Below are 17520 nucleotides of genomic sequence, written 5' to 3'. Positions count from 1 at the left end.
ACTTTTTTTTTTTAATTGCTCTGAACGTGAACAATTTCCTCATTTACTTATTTATTTATTTGGCTGCGTTGGGTCTTCATTGCTGCACGCGGGCTTTCTCTAGTTGCGGCGAGCGGGGGCTACCCTTCGTTGCGGTGCGCGGGCTTCTCATTGCAGTGGCTTCTCTTGTTGCGAAGCACGGGCTCTAGGCATGCGGGCTTCAGTAGTTGAGGCTCGCGGGCTCTAGAGAGCAGGCTCAGTAGTTGTGGCACAGGGGCTCAGTTGCTCTGCAGCATGTGGGATCTTCCCAGACCAGGGATCGAACCCGTGTCCCCTGCATTGGCAGGCAGATTCTTAACCACTGTGCCACCTGGGAAGTCTGAACAGCTACTTTTTATCATTCACTTATTATTCTAGGGACTTGCTCTTCCAGATGTGTGTGTGAGATTATATATGTATAATCTCATATAGTTGATCTTTATAAACCTATAAAAATTTGCTCTATTAGCCCTATTTTACAGATGTGGAAAGTGGACATGGAGGTGTTGAGTAACTTGTCCAGAATGCCCCTTTTCCAGTGGCAGAGCCAGGGTTCAAATACAGAATCCGACTTCAGAACTCTTACTCTCAGCTCCACATAACTTTGCTCTTACAAGTAGTAAATATAAACTGACATGCTCCCTATTGGTCCTGTGTTTCTTCCCATCATCTATTTGTTAATTTATCTGCCTATTTTCTTCACCATCATTCTCTGGCTATAGGCTGAAAGCTTCTTGTTTTTCTCGTATTTCTTGATATCACTCCAGCTTTATTCCATTTGTACTATATATTCCTTTCTCTGGGTGACAGATGTTGATACATCAGAATTTAGTAAGTTCAGGCCAAGCACTGGTTGCTTCCTTTTCTTCCACACTACAACAGCTGATATTATTTTCACAATCATAGTTACTGGTCCACCACTGCTGACCTAAAGTGAACTTAAGGAGAAAGGAGTATTAAAATATTTTCCATATGGAGGTAGGAGGCATTTGCAGTAACCTATAGGGAAGGTGAAATAGAGTGAGAACAGGGGGACGCTAAAGAAAGAGAAATCAACAGTTTCATGGTAGCAGACTTCCTGTGACAAGGATGTTGGAGCCAAGGATCATACAAAGGGATGCCACTGACAAAAAATGACATGGTCATTCCTTAAAAGAAATTACATCATGCACCCTCCATACTCAAGACCTTTGATGGCTTCCTGTGTAGGCCTAGAGGAGACAAGCCAAACTCCCTAGCATGTAATTCAAGGCGATTTCCAATCTCGGCCCAGCCTAACTTTTCATCCTTATCTCCTGCTTCCCTGTGTGCCAGCCTCACAAACACAACACAGAATTTCACACTCCCACGCCCTTAGACGTGCTTTTCCACCTTTCTTTTTTCTATGCCTAGTCATTCCCCAGCATCATTCAGGGCCCAGTTCAAATGTCATTGTCTGGGTGAAGTTTTGCATAGTTAACATCTGGCTCCTCTCTGTGCTGGTATCACCATGAGGTTGAATAAGCAGGACTTGAGGTTGGAGACTGGCTACAAAAAAACATTCTTTCTTCCTCGCTAGTGACCATTCACATTCACTCAGACAGCTTTTTAAATCTCTATCCTTTTTGCACAAACCTAAGGCAGGTCCCCAGACTACTGTTAGACCAAAAAAGCAATCAGTCACTTTAGTCACCAGTCTCCATTCCATCACGAATACCACATAGTTCACCGTAATAATGCAAACTCCAAGCTTTGCCCATAGCTTCTCCTCTCCTCCCGCTTAGGTCTGCTGAGTAGGGATAGAGATAGAGGTCAGCTCCTTCTCCCTCCTCGCTAACCGCCATGAGTTTTAGCCTCGGAACTATCCAGGGCTGGGTCAGGAGGCAGGAGAAGAATCAAGAGGCAGACACTGTAAGCCGGAATTATTGATCCCTTGGTCTGGCAAGTGATCAAAGCTGGCTCTCTCTTGGTTCTACCAAAAAGCTCTTTGGAAATGCCCCTCCTTTTCACCAGAACTGGGGATTTCTCACCTGTAGCTCCCCAATACATCTCTCAGGTCATGTCTACTTCCACTCCTAGCCACTGGGCCTCTGACTCATGACCTGAGCCTCTTTCTGCTAAGGGCTCCTTGCCCCTCCAGGAAGGCCTTGAGGGCAGGATCTTAGACAAACCAGACTGCCTCTTGTGTGCATGGGCCCAATTCTAGTCTATGGTAAACATTCACCTTGAATCCATCATTGGGAGAAGAGAAGTTAATTACTTTGAAGTGCAGCCCTCTTGTTACCCAGCTACCTGCCAGGCGGCCCTGGGCACTAGTCTAAGCCTTTAGAGCATCCCTTCCAAGGGGTGTTCTTGAAGTCCTGATCACCAGGCTTGAGGCAAGGGGAAGGTACCCTCCTCCCCTGACGAGGGCATGGGTGTGACCCACAGTTCACCAACACCCCTCTCTAAAGGAATCATGTCTCTGCTTTCCAGCTGCCTACATACTTCAGCTTCAGGCTTGTGTGCTCTCAATTTGAGTAAGTGGCTAAGCCATTTTGCCGCCTCTTTTGCTAAGTCCTATAGTTGGTCCATCACCTCTCTTTGGAATGTGGAGCAGTTGCTACCTATTTTCTTGGCACCTTAACCAAATTCAGCACTAACCTAGTTCCATTTCAACATTCTGTTATGCCGTAAATATACATCTATGAGAGTGTTTACAACATTGCTTTGTGGTTATGTTTCTGTTTCCCTGTTTAGCGTGTTAGCTTCTTAAGCTCAGGAACTGTTTCTACCATTTTTGAATCTCCAGTATTGGTACATGATACATTGTGCTAATTGAACGAACGAAAAGCTGAAAAAATATCAAGCTCTAGTTTGTGGGGAAAGAAAATAAATTTTATATTCAGCGATGACATGCAGGCAGCTAAAAATATTGTGAATGGGACTGGATATAGCACAACTGTTAAGAAAATGGGCTTAACTGGGTTCAAATCTTGGATTCACAGTTTATTAGCCATGTGGTTTTGGGCAAGTTATTTAACCTCTTGGTTCCTTGGCGTCCTCACCTGTAACAGGGATAGTAATAGTATCCATCTCATGTTGTGATAATTAAATAAGAAGATACATGTAAAACCCTTAGAACAGTGCCTGGCATATATAAAGGACTAATAAGCATGTGTCCTCTTCACTGAAAACTTTGAGAACAAATAAACTCTACAGGGAAGTGAATATGGAGAAAAATATGTAAAAGGCAAAAGGATTGAGCTGATAGCTACCATGGGGGGAGATAACGATAGAAAAAATACAGAACTCACAAATTATGTCATCCTTATATGTCATTAAAGTAATATCAAAATCAAATGCAGTAAATTGATTAGGTTGGACACAAGTATTGCCCGCAGGTGTAACTTTGGCAATCAAAATAAGAAATAGTTTCCACTGGAATTAAGTTGAAATGACATTCATGTAATTATAATATTAATAGTAGTTTCCTTTATTAACAAGTGATTTTTTAAGTGCTACCGTTCATAAAATAAGGTAATAGAGAGTAGTGAGTATGTAAAGTGTCCAGTTGATGTTGAAAATAATGTTTGAGGGTGGCAGGTCAAATAGGAAATATAAAAATGAGTCACTGGCATTCATAGTACATATTTCTCCTTATCTTCTTGAGATTTTTTTTTTCAATTTCTTTGGTACTATTTAATTCATTTCATCTGAGCCTGTCCTTGTTTATCTCAAGTAGGGCAGAATGATAGAAGACCAAATGGAGTAATTAACTTAAGGAGTTATGTGATCTGGAGAACTGCAATTATAGGTCACCAGTTTAAATCTGCCCTGGGCTGGTAGAAGGCCATTACCATCTGTTGGCTCTTTAGTAATTAATAGGAAGTAGATGTCTAACAGTATTGGCTTTTAATGTAGAACCCGACCTTATGTTTGTTGCACTTTTTTATTTGTATTGGTAAGCTGAAGAGGACTCTAAGAGGTTACAGAGTTAATATGTTCTTCCTAGACAGCTGTCTGTGTTTCTCCTCCATTCTCTTTACAAGGTCATGGCCTTGCCTGACTCAGCTTCCAGTGTTTTTCCAGAGAACCTGCCCACGTGGAAGAAAAGGGGCACCACATTCTTATCGTGCTTCTAATTACCATCATAATTTTTTTATTTCCCATGAATCCCTAAGCAGGCCTCTGTTCACAACCAAATAGGTGGGGGTCTGAATGCCAATAAGTCTAGTACTGCAAGCCAGAAAGCTAGCCACAGCGCCAGCCTCATTAGCAGTCTCCACAGCAGGTCCATTGTGGACTCAGCAAGGCAAGGAGCCTGAACCCACTTGACAGTGAAACACCTGCCTTCATTATTAGTTACGATGGTATTTCCTTCTTTTACAGAATATTGCATCCTTTTTTTAAATTACTTTTATATACAATTTCTAAACTAATCAAGAATTATTTGTGTCAGTTGTGTCTATTCTAAAGATACGGAATATACTCTGTTAGTCCATCATTTGCAGTTGCTAGAATTGGCTGTTGCTGCCACAGCTGCCATCCCCTGACAGCACTGCTCTCTATCAGATGGCTGTGGGTGTTTTGCCACATTTAATAGCGGGAGGCACGTTCTTCCTGCCTGAAATGGGGGAATGATTAATCTCAGGGCAACTTCTGGTGCTCCAACTCATTGAAGACGGTCTTGGTTTTGTCATCAAGGTTTAAGGGAAATGAATGTTTTGGCCCCTTCCATTTAAGACATATAGAATCAAGAATCAATGTTTCACCTTGGGTAGGATTCTCACGTCCATCTCCATTGAGTAGCATGGATACTGGATAATAAATAATAATAACCATAATTATAAGTAGTACCAGCAGCAGCAGCAGTAGTAATGGTGACATTTCATGAATCATCTGTAGGTGCCAGCACTATGAGGAAGGCCTTATCCTCCAAGTTTTATGTCTGTGGTAGGAGAACATTGCATGTCTGTGAAGGCCCTGAGTACTTAGTGCTTAATTGTCCTTAGTCATTCTTGAAACATCTGGACAAATCCATCAAAGTCATCTCTTCCCAACTCCTCAAAAACACATCCTGCAATCTGAAAATGTCCTTAATTTCAAGTTCAAAGAAAAACACTAAATGTAGGATTTTAAAGGGTCAGGCTGGAGCTCCTCCAGCTACCTGCTTTCTGTAACTCACCCTTAGAGAGAAGAGCTGCAAAGGTCAGGAAAGTACTCAGAGGAGAACCCAGGAACAAATGATTTGGACAGAGCTATGAGCAGATTTTTTGGTTTTTGTTTTTTTCTGTCTTCTTCATCTTTTAATAGTACCCAGTGAAGCAGAATTTCCAGATGGATCAATATGCCATGGAGGTAAATATTGGTCAAGCAGCTGCTTCATTTTGTTTGTTTGTTCACTCCCATCTTTGGTGGCAGCCAAAATTTGTATTTTGAAAGCAGGAATCATCCACAACTCCTTGATATCTGCATGTGTGTGAGAGAGAGAGAGAGAAAGAGAGAGAGCACAGTTTGCTCACTCACTGTTAATAAATGTTTATATCTGCTCAGCTAGCCTGGTTACCCTCAGCTTGCAAAGGCATAAATCACTGGCTTCTGTCAACTCTGGAGCTGACTCACAGATTAAGTGCAGATCACTAGGAGATATGGGCTGTTCCTCGTATTTTTTTATTTTTAAGAAATCTTCCCACTCTGATTTCTGTGCCTGTATCTGCTAATCTTTTTCTATTTATTACCCTAGTTCATTGTATGGATAGCAAAGAATTCCAGATTACTCCTTTTACACTTTTATGTCAACTTGTGTTGAGAAGTAAATCAGTACTAAATGTCACGGATTCTGTTGTGAAGGTTTGTCCTTTAGAATAGGCTGTGGTCAAATGTATTTAAAAGAAATTTTCTTAAAAAGTAAATTATTAAATTTTGCAGATGTGTGCCAAGGATTGGGAGTAACTAAGTATACAGAATTTAGAAGTATTTCTACTTCCAGTTAGACTGCTTCCTCTCTCCTCCATTTACTGTTGATAAATATCCAATGATAGTGTCAATTTTCCTAGTTGAACAAACACCAAAAGGCCCTAATGAAGACAACAGCCATCAGGTGACTCAACAACCCATTAAGGAGAAGAATTAAGTCAGAGCAAGAGAGTCTATTAATTTTCTTATAGCTCTCGTACATTATGCATTTGCCAAATTCCTTGTCCCAGTGGACACTAGGCAGATCTCCAGTCCTGAATAAAAATCGGAGCTTTCATTCTGGAATTCTGCTGTCACCTGTCTAATACTATTGTCACAAACTGTTGAATCATTAATGGAGAATAAAGGTTATAATATCCAAATTATGAAAAAAATGTAAATTTATTTGCCTGAAAATGTAGTCTTAACACAAGTCAAGGCTAGTGAAAAAAGTCAAAGACAAATGGTGAAAGGGGTGATCACATTCAAAGCAGAATTTATTTTTAAATGTGCTTTTTGGGAATATAATCCCCTGGCAGAACAGTATCTGCCTACTATAATGCCTGACTTGTCTTCCATGAATTGGGCACCCCAGAAAAAGGTTTAAAAAATCCATTCAGTGATTTTCCTTTTTTAGAATGTAAGGACAAACAGGAGGAAATCAGATATGCTTTCCAGAAATGTGCTTTGCAAATCGCTGTACTGGAAACTATCTGGTCTGTAACTTGAGGGATTTGAGTACCGGCTTTCTAATGAGGATAAACCTGAGCTCAGTAAGACTTGTGGCGAGACCATGTTCCCACGTCTTTTTCCATTAAGAATCGGAATGTTACCTATGATTTTCTGGCCAGATTCCAGCTTGGTTAATTGCATGCTGTCTCTGTAAATTCCCTTTGCTTGGGATGTTCTTCACTTTGGATTGCATTGCTCTTATTGTCATGTTTCCCCCAAGAGGTGGCTACGTGATATTGTAGAATGAGCCAGAATATATTTTAAGCTAATAAGAGTACTTTGGGGATGAAGGGTTAAACGTAAGTAGTGTGCTTTTCACAATTTCCCCCCAATGCAGCCTATTTGTACAGTAATTAATGTGGAATAGCGTTAGTGAAACATGGAATTGAGCCAAATCACCATGACAAGAGTGGCAGTAACACAGAAACAAATAATTTCGATAAATTCTACTAAAAATAACCAAACAAATCCCCAGAGCCTCCTTGACTATGCACCCTTTTCTTGTTTGTTTATGGTCTGAAGCTGACACGTTTAATCACTAATTAAGTTAATACGTTATTCAATGTGAAATTTATTTTATTCTGTCTGAACATCCAAAACATAGTAACATTACCCATCATCTTTGTACTTAGCACAGCACATAGCCCAATTATTTGCATAGCGGCACTCATTAAGGTAAGGTTTTTTAAATAAATGAATGAAGATAGGGGACGAAAGAAGGAAGGGAATTAGCATTTAATGATTTCCTAAGATTCATCAGTCTTTAGAATAAGCATGTTACTTAACACTATCTCATCTAATCCTCACAATTGCCCCATTTCACAGATGAAAATATAGAGGCTCAGAGAGGTTAAGTGGCTTCTCCAAGATCAAACAGCTTTGATTTTCAAAGCCAACTACATTGTATTATAAAGCCCCAGCCCTTCTGTTCCTCAGTATCTTGCAGCCTCCCACGTTGCGCCTGGCATTCTTGGCCTTAATTTGAGGAGGCCAGTCTGAAAACTTCAGATGCTCTGAAAGTTAAGTTGATCCCTACAGACAAGGTTAACAACTGCCCTATGGAATTTTACATTGTTATTCTTTCTCTCATTACTCCAATTCAAATCTGTCACTATTGCCATTTTAGAGTTGTCATAACTATTGCCAAATAATTACACACTTGTTACAAAATATACCATGAATTGAAGCTTTATGAATCGTAGTACAAAGTGATTCAAATGCTTAATGAATCCTTAAAATAATGAGAAAGAAACACTTTTTAAGCTCCCTAAAATTTGCTCACTGTGGTTGAATCTATTGTGTTGACTAGAGAAAATGCACTTCAGCCCTCCTGCACCTGGACTGTGTTTATAGCCAAGTTTTCAGTTTTTTAACTGGCATTAAATTACCTAGAAATTGAATGTGTGGAAAATGACAGAAATTCATTTTGCCTCATGAGAAAAATCATTCTCTTCCTATTTTTTTTTATAAGCATGAAAGTCTGTACCATTAAAGACCATTGAACCAGGATGTAGGAAATATATATATTTCTATATGATAATAGCTATAGCATGGTGAAAGGCTTAGGAAACACAATGATTTGTAGGGTGTAGATCAGTCCATTTCTAGTCACTCAGTCATACATACCAGTTTAATCCAGAAACTCCTATACCAATATATTTTATTTCCAACCAGTGGCTAATTTATGGCTCTGCCAACAATGCCATTTTAATTAATTTTATTCATCTTATTTCTCTTTCCTCTGCTCCTCATATCTCAACTGTTATGCGTTGCCTAGATTTTAATTTAAAAACCTCTCCTCTCTAAGGAGCAATCTGAAGTGGCAAAAATAATCACTTAAAATATTACAGTCATTAAAAAATTGGCTGTGGTGGAAGCTGTGCATTTTCAATTTTCCTACAAATGATGTTTTAGCTCCTTTTAAAGTGTGCTTTGTATCTGAATTGTCTGCCATCAGCCAGCTTGGCTATCAAAAATGGTCTTCCAGCTGGGTGGGCTGAGTGACAACTCCTTAATGGAGGAAATGGATGGCTCTCTGCTCATGTGGAGGGGAAGGCATACCAGGCAGATTTCATTCCATCTGCCACCAGCTCTCTGCAAGCTGGCATTGCCCAAATGCCCAATATACTCATTCCAACTAAAAGGATATCGTCAAAACTAAATTGTAAGGCTACAGATGTCTGAAAGAATCATCAGGGCCATTAGACCCCAGGGAGATAATATTAAGAGGTGCCTCAGTGTTCATCTTTGATGAAAACCTAATTAAACTATGGTGAAGGCAATTGTAAGTACTTTTACAAGTACAGAGGTGAAATCATTAACATTTCCAGCAGCGTATAGGGAGCAGCCTTAGAAAAATGCTATCTTGAATTGTGGCCAAAGACTTGTTATACTGAGGAATTTTCACTGATGTTTCCTGTTGATGCTTTTCTGAATGGCAAATTCTTGTCAGTTACAGGGTGTTCTGCTTTTCAAGTAAAGGAAACCCATTTAACAGCAAAGTAGAAAAATATTTTTGATTGACAGATGGAAACAAATAAGGATGATATTTAAGTGATTTTAAAAACTCATTGGTCAATGCTAAAATAATGAAGTAAAAATAATGATAATTAACATCATCATTAATGTAATTAGGAAGGCTAGGGATAGAAAGAAATATATAGAGCCATCTGCAGAATTTATACCTTTATTTTACCAAAAATAAATTCTTAATTACCTGATATATACTCACCATAAGTCAGTCAAAAGCTAAGACTCACATGATAATATGTTCTGTTAATTGTGTTTTCCACTTAAGATAGCAGCTCATCCACCTTCCAGATCAATTTTGTTCTTTTTCATGTTTGTGTAGTATTCATCATGTGGCTGTACTGTAATTCATTTAAGTATTCCTTATTTATGGAAATTTGTCCTCTTTTTTTTCTATAACAAGAAATGCTGTGGTAAACAGCCTTGTACATATATTTTCAAGCACTCATGCTATTTTTGTCTATAGCACAGATACCTAGAAGTAGAATTTCTGGGTACAGTTGCATTAAACACTAAAATTTTAAAATAGATACTGTGAAATTATTCAACCAAAATAATCCTGTCAATTTATATCCTAACCAATAGAGTCTTCTTTTCTTGTACCCTCATTTATGCTGGACGTTTCAGTTATTAAAACTGTCTCCAATTCAACAGTTAAAAAAAAAAAAAAAGCTAAGACTCAGGAAGTCACATGTTATTTGTAATCATTTACTCAAGAAAACCTGCTATATTTTTACCATACTCAAAATAAAGTAGCCCTGAATTCCAAAGTATTCTTGTCATATTAAAGCTCACGTATCTCACAGAGTTAGACATTTAACTGTCTTACGAAGTTGTTTAGATTTTAATTGTCTCGCAAATGACATGAGTTTGAATAGATGCTGAACAAAAACAGCTGGGTATTAAAATCACTGAGCAATTTTCTGAAATTCTTTCAGTTCACATTTTGTTTGGCTCTTTAACATAAATACATAGATATACATTTCATCTGTAAGAAAAGTGGCGGCACACATCTTGCATTATTAAGTTTTCCTAAGGAAAATGTTTGGTAATCTGCCAAAGTTTGGAGAACTTTTAAAGTTCTAATTGATGGTTCAGTATGCCCTGAAAATGAATGAATGTTTGTAGTATTTTACCATATTGTATTGTGCAACATATTCTTTTACATTTTACTAAAGGTTTTAAGTTGATCTGAAGAATTTTAGTGACTAGTCTAATGAGAAACAATTTAAAATAGATTTAAATATTCTATTTCTCTATAACCTACTGCCAAGGGTATATATTGCAAAGGGAATATAATAGTGCATATTTAGAAATTTGTGGAAAAGTGCATATTTAGAAATAAAATAACAATTATTTTATACCACTTAGAGATTTCAAAAAAATACTTCCACATAAAATATAATTTGTGCTTCTAACAGTGTCTCTAGGAAATAGATATTATTGGCCCCATTCCACAGCCTAAGAAACAGGCCTAGATGGGTTAAATGAGTTGTGCAAAACCATGTAGCCATTCAGTAGAGAAAATGCATCGGAACATGCCTTCTGATTCCAATCCCCAAACTCATTGAGGATGGACAGTAACTGAGTTTTCATTCTTTGTCAAGAATGTTTTTGGTTTCCAGTATTTTGGGGTTTTTTCTAACCTTAATCACCTCAGCTCATGTAAGTGCTAAATTAATTGAATTGGGTTCTAGGGGAAAGTTCAAGCACCCCTACCCACACAGGTGGTGGATTTCCATTCAGAGGCAGAGATGCAATCTCAAACAAGCAGAGGCACAGGGGCTGTATCTCAATCTGAATGTAGTCAGGCATAAATTCTTAGTTTGGAGAGCATCTGGGAAACCAGTCCAATACTAAGACACTGAGCCCCCTGTGACCAATTCTAAAGTAGAATTAATGTAAAACTCTAACTAGCCTTGTAATTGATGCAGGAGTCCTCAGAATGAGAACCCTGACTGGCCCCCTATCTTTCCCAGGATTCCTAAATGTAAGGATTATACATAATCAACTTCTTGGTAGGCCCATTCCTGCTCAAATGGCTCAGTAATTCACCAGTTTTGCACAGACTATCCCCTATTTTATAGTCCCAATAGTACCCAGCTGGCTTATATTACCCTTACTCCAAACCTTGAAAACATCTGTTCTACTCATAATGGCTGAGGCAGAAATTATGTCCTGATCTCCTTAGCATGGTGGGAAGCAGAGCAAGCCGTCCATTGTAGTGTGTGCACTCAGTGCATCTCCAGGCCCTGCTGCCCTGAAATTGGCAGCCCCATCCTGCTAAGAGACAGGGGGATTTGATTCACTTCACGCTGAGCTGTGGCTGTTCGCTTTGGGTCTGTCACAGACTTTCTTTAGCAATGTGTTGATGTACTAAGACTATGATGAAGAAAACATTCAAAGAGCAATACTTTTCCCCCTCCACACCCAAAAGGGCATTGGGCCCATTTGGGAAGAGAGAATAGAGTGGAATATGAATCTTCCCCTAAACTCGACAGACAGGGTTAAGATGTTTCAGTGCAAGTCCAGCACTGACTGTTATAAACCACTGCCCTGTTTGTTTGAATTTAGACTTCGAGTATTGTCCTTTTACTGCCAATTGGTGAAGAACAGCTCCTTCCCTATAAAAATAAACTATGTAAAAAACTATACCGTGCTGTCCTTCATGGAAACTTGGCAAAGACATCCTACTAGTTTTTAGATTTGCAATTATGAAAATTGGTTAACACTCAAAATGAGTGTTCATTTTTTTCAGGTTGTTTTCTTCATACTTGTTATGGTAAATATTACTTGTATTTCATACGCTGGCGCTAGCAGTTATAATGACAGAAAGGTATATTGATAGCTAATTTTTTTCTTCCAGTTTTATTGAAATATAATTGATATACAACACCGTAGAAGTTTAAGGTGTACAACATAATGATTTGACTAACATACCTGAAATGATTAACACAGTGTTTAGTGAACATCCATCATTTCATATAGATACAATATTAAATATAAAAAATATATTTTTGATAGCCAGTTTTTAATAGTTGTATAATTACAAATGATCTACTAAACTACCAAATGTATTTGGTAACAGCCAAATAACTAACAAAATGATCCTTTAAAATATACTTAAGGGACTTCCTTGGGGGTCCAGTGGTGAAGAATCTGCCTTCCAATGCAGGGGACGCAGGTTCGATCCGTGGTTGGGGAACTAAGATCCCACATGCCACTGGGCAACTAAGCCCATGCACCACACTACTGAGCCCGCACGCCTCAACTAGAGAGCCCAAGTGCCGCAAACTACAGAGCCCACGCGCCCTAGAGCCTGCGCGCCACAACTGGAGAAGGGAAAAACTGCATGCCACAACTAGAGAGAAGCCCACGCACCACAACGACGATCCTGTGTGCCGCAACTAAGACCCAACGCAGCCAAAAATAAATAAATAATAAATAAATCTTTAAACAAAAAACTTCAGTTTTTCTAAAACACCAACTCATTTTAATTTTGTAAAGTGAGTTTAACAGTATGGTATTCAGTTTCATAATGATGTGTTTCTTTACATAAATTTTCTATCTCAACTAAATTAAAATATGCATCAAATATGTTAATAATATAAATCTTGGAAGAGTAGCAAAGCATAGTTATGTATAACACAGTCTTAAAATATTAACAAATAATTCTGAGGTAAACAGAATCAAAATGGAAATAATTAAATTGATGTTTAGCCAGAAATGACCAAGATTTTATGTTAAGAAAGCCACTCTTTTCATTACACAAATATATCCTTTTAAATTGTAATATAGACTATTCTGTTTTCACATGTATAGATATTTCATATATGCCCTTTCCTTGGACAGTGACCTAATGTCATTTGCATCAGTGTCAGAGTCCTTATATTAATTCTAAATAAACATAGGCCATAGTTGTTCAGGATTCCAGAATGGGAAGATAACTGTGAAAACCACTATTTAGAGCTCAGTGGATTTATTATTAGGAAAGTAATCTTTGTTATTCTAGTTAGCATTCATTATCTTTACAGAGTGCATAGTAGTAGAGGATCCTTGGGTTTGTCATTGCTTGACAGTTTCTATTTACTGTTTTGTTTTTTGGGGTTTTTTGATAGATGTATTTAATGCAGAATAATTACCACAATAATGTTAGTTAACATATCCATCACTTCACGTAGTTACAACTTTTCTTTTTGCAGTGAAACTTCTAAAATCTATTGTCTAAATAAACTGAATCCTAGTTTTTGTTTTGTTTTGTTTTGTTTTTTTTGCGGTACGCGGGCCTCTCACTGCTGCGGCCCCTCCCATTGCGGAGCACAGGCTCCAGACGCGCAGGCCCAGCGGCCACGGTTCACGCGGCACGCGGGACCTTCCCGGACCCGGGGCACGAACCCGCACCCCCTGCACTGGCAGGCGGACCCCCAACCACTGCGCCACCAGGGAAGCCCTGAATCCTAGTTTTGATCAATGTATCTGGGTTAAGGATCATATATAATGAGCTCAATTTAACATCCGTGAATAATCTGTACTCATTGTGGTGTGAAGAAGAGCCTCAGGCAGGTGAAGCCTGCCACACACTACAGTATTATCTAAGCTGATGGCAGGTCCAGTGGGTATGCCTTACGTCTTAGTGCTGTGAAATGACTCCCCCAAGATCATATGCTCCAATTCTCTTGAACTTCTGGAAGCTTCTGAAAGCTTTTTTACTCTTTCAGTATAGAAGTCTGATATCCCTCCCCATTGATTTTACCTGCCATAATTAGTTTAATAGTCATAAAACATTTCTTTGCACACATCACTGTTCTATTTTAGACCATCACTGCTGATGGCATGTTGCAGAGATCTCTTAGATTACCATTTAAGATCCTTTACGGTCAGGCTCCAGTCTAATTCTCAAAATTATGCCTACTTATCACCTATGTAATTTATTCATATTTGTCATCCAACTTGGATTTTTCTCAGTCCTTTAAAGCCAATTGAAGACCTGCTCATACATGAAGCCTGCACATCTAGAGCCCTGGACACAGTGATTCCTACTTTCCTCCACTCATTAGCTTTCCATATGCTGCCTTTGATAAATATCAACTAGACTGTAATTTTTTAGAGCAAAGATTAGATATTATTATACTCTTATAAACCCCTTCCCTCCAGTACCTTCCTTAACGCTTACTACATCATGAGTTCTCCATAACAGATTAGTTAATTACCTGAAAGGCATAACCATATCATTCATTTATTGAACTACTCAACAAATATTTTTGAATTCCTACCATATGCCAAGCACTGTGCTAAAACCTGGAATACAGGGCCATGACCCCTGCCCTGCAGAACTTACCGTCACTGGGCCCAACTGATACTCTCTGTCCAGTTATTTTTCTTCATTCCTATTTTAAGAGTATATAAAACTTAAAAGGATGTTTGGTCTTTCATTTTTTAGCATTTCTCTATGTGTGACATTACCAAAAAATGATTAATGCAAAAACTTATCATATTTTTTAAAACTAAATACTCAGTTTACTCAGCTCCAGAGTTGGATCTTGCCTTTGACTATTCACTTCAAGCTGAAAAAATGTAGGTTAAAAAAAAAAGCATCACAAAAAATTATTTTTCTTTATTCTTTGTAAGCCTGGTGTTCTTTTGGAGAATAACAAAGTTTGTTGTTTATGAGCTCCTCCTTGGGGACATCATGCACTTCCTAGGTCTTGTCAGACACTTTTACTCAAAAGCTGGCTGAGAATATATGATCATATCAGGGATTACTTTGACCTTTTCTGTATTCCATGTTTTGATTAGCAAGCTATTCGGCTCATATCCCATTTATAGACAAATTGTGAAAGGCTTGAATGGCAAGCCAGAAATATATGGAATATTGAAAAGGTCAGTGTGATTTAGCCTGTAACCACAGTATTGAAAATATATGACAAGTCATTATCACACTTAATTCCCACAACAAGGACTGTGGTAAAGATGGGAAATTATGCCAATTAAAATATTCTTGTTTCATACTGAAGGCTGAGGTGGCAAAGCTCAAATGGCCTCTTGACTCCTTTTTTGTGATAACTTAATAAGCTAGAGAGAAACTGTAATTGAATTAAACAAGACCAAAAAAAAAGAGGTAACGATTTCTTTTGATTTTGGAGTCCACCATAGAGGGAATAACATAATGAGTTTTCTAAAAACTCTAATTATACATGAGTAAGACAGATATAGCTACAAAACCAATTCAACAGACACCCCATGCTCTCTTTTTATCTACAGCATAGCTGTCAGTCAGATGGGAACTCCATTTATTTCCATGGAAATGAAGGCAGTGAGTTCAATTTTGCCACCACCCGGGATGTAGATCTTTCTACAGAGGATATTCAAGAGCAGTGGTCAGAAGAATTTGAGAGCCAGCCTACAGGGTAAGTAATTGTTATCTCCCATGCTGTGTATAGCACTTACGTTTATTCCACTGGAAATATGTTAAATGCATATTGTTAAATAGCAAAAGTATACTTAATACTGGTGATCCTTATCATAGACAAGCCAAAAGGGGTACACTTATGTTAAACATTCTTTATTAAGTAATCAACTGTTTTTATGCATACTAATTTTTGTGATTGCAAATACCTTTTAACTTCAGTTGAATCACTTATATCTTATCTTTGTTTCTTCAGCTTTTACTGGGAAAATGTGTTTTATTTTTCAATGCATATAGAATATAAAATCTTTCCACTACTTTTATATTGAGACTTTCAGTTGTCTTCCTGGGGTCTGAGATTTATAGATGCTGTTACCTGATTTTCAGTGGAGTGTGGCTGTGATCTGTAAAAATTGATTTAGGGGGTAAAATTTAATCTTTGAGAGATTTTTAAAAAATATTTTTAAATTTTTTAATTTTTGGCTGTGTCGGGTCTTAGTTGAGGTGTGTGGGCTTCTCTTAGTTGTGGTGTGTGGGCTCCAGAGCACGTGGGCTCTGTAGTTGTGACACATGGGCTCTCTAGTTGTAGTGTGCAGGCTCTCTAGTTGTGGCGTGTGGACTTAGTTGCCCTGCAGCATGTGGGAATCTTAGTTCCCTGACCAGGGATCAAACCTGCGTCCCCTGCATTGGAAGGGGGATTCTTAACCACTGGACCACCAGGGAAGTCCCTGAGAGATATTTAAAGAAAGAATATGGGGTTGAGGTTGAAACAATGAGGATGGTTTGGTGGTAGTATTTTCTGGCCATTCTGAACTATGTGACTTCTTCTGGGTCCAGTGACCCTAAGATATTTCCTATTAATTGAGTAGCACTTTCAGAAATTCAAGTTGAAAAAAATTAATAGGTTCAGAGAAACAAAATTCATAAGGTAGTATGAATTGGAAAGAAATTCTAGAAATTCTCTGGTTTGCATCTGGCTTTTTTTTTTTTTTTTTTTTTTTTTTTTTTGCAGTATACACTTATAACACCAGGTCCTTACTGCTGTTTAGTGTATGTTTTCTAAGACTATGATGAAGATGAATGAAATTAACATAAAGTGTAATTTCATGATGGATATGAAATAGCAATAATTTAGTGCTTAACTACGAGGAACTTTCCCAGAACACAACATTTGAGATAGTCACGTCCCTCTGATCTCAACAAATTCAATCAAAATTGGATGGGATTCTAAGTGTCAGAGGGGAGAGAAGGCCACTATGATGACCTCTTGGGTTCCCCACTTCCTATGCATTGCCCAGAAGCTGCATTTGGACCCAATAAAAGGGAAGTCTGACCAGCAGCCTAAGCCACTGCTACTGCTTCGTGACCTTCTGCTGCCACATCAAGGTCTCTCACTGTTGAAAGCTAGATTTCTACAGCAGCTGACCCAGCCCTGCTCTTCCCCACCTCAGGGAAGTCCAGCTCTGGGAAGCCTCTGAAGGAGACTGACACTTTGAGGGACCCCACCCCCTCAAGGGTGCACTATTGACCTTTCCAAGCCTAGCAGTGATGCTCAAGCCCTTCAGTCCACAGAACCTTCTCTTTCAAGGTTCCTGTCACTCTTGAAGTCCCATGTCCAGTGTGGCTGTGGTGTCTCCTTGAGGGACCAGCAACCATTGTTCCTCTCTCTCGTGTCCAGGATCTCCCCAGGAACCTGGCTGCTTTCCTTTGTAGCCCTTGTACTACATAGGGCTCATTCCACTCCCCTCAGAGACCCATGGGCTTTGATGGGGTCTAGAACTTTGACAGTGCATGCCAAGTCTTCTTTACTTACCTTCTAGAGATAAAAGATCCATCACCAGCTTTACATCACCATATCAGTTCTTTCTTTCTGACCCCTGATATAAAAGACCAATTCAAATCCCTTTCCTGATGATGGA

General features: G+C 38.7%; 1 protein-coding gene across 1 annotated transcript in view; it reads left to right on the top strand.

Annotated features, from left to right (window-relative positions):
- RELN (reelin) overlaps nucleotides 1–17520 on the top strand; it is a 517734-nt gene that overhangs the window by 297288 nt on the left and 202926 nt on the right. Inside the window, exon 11 of the mRNA XM_027123841.1 lies at nucleotides 15457–15602. Within this exon, the coding sequence (XP_026979642.1) occupies nucleotides 15457–15602 (146 nt within the window). The remainder of the gene's footprint in view (nucleotides 1–15456; nucleotides 15603–17520) is intronic.

Source organism: Aethalodelphis obliquidens, unplaced genomic scaffold, assembly GCF_003676395.1.
Source record: "Aethalodelphis obliquidens isolate GAN/ISIS:26980383/991018 unplaced genomic scaffold, ASM367639v1 scaffold27, whole genome shotgun sequence".
NCBI classification, from domain to species: Eukaryota; Metazoa; Chordata; class Mammalia; order Artiodactyla; family Delphinidae; genus Aethalodelphis; species Aethalodelphis obliquidens.
This window is presented reverse-complemented; position numbering and strand designations above follow the sequence as displayed.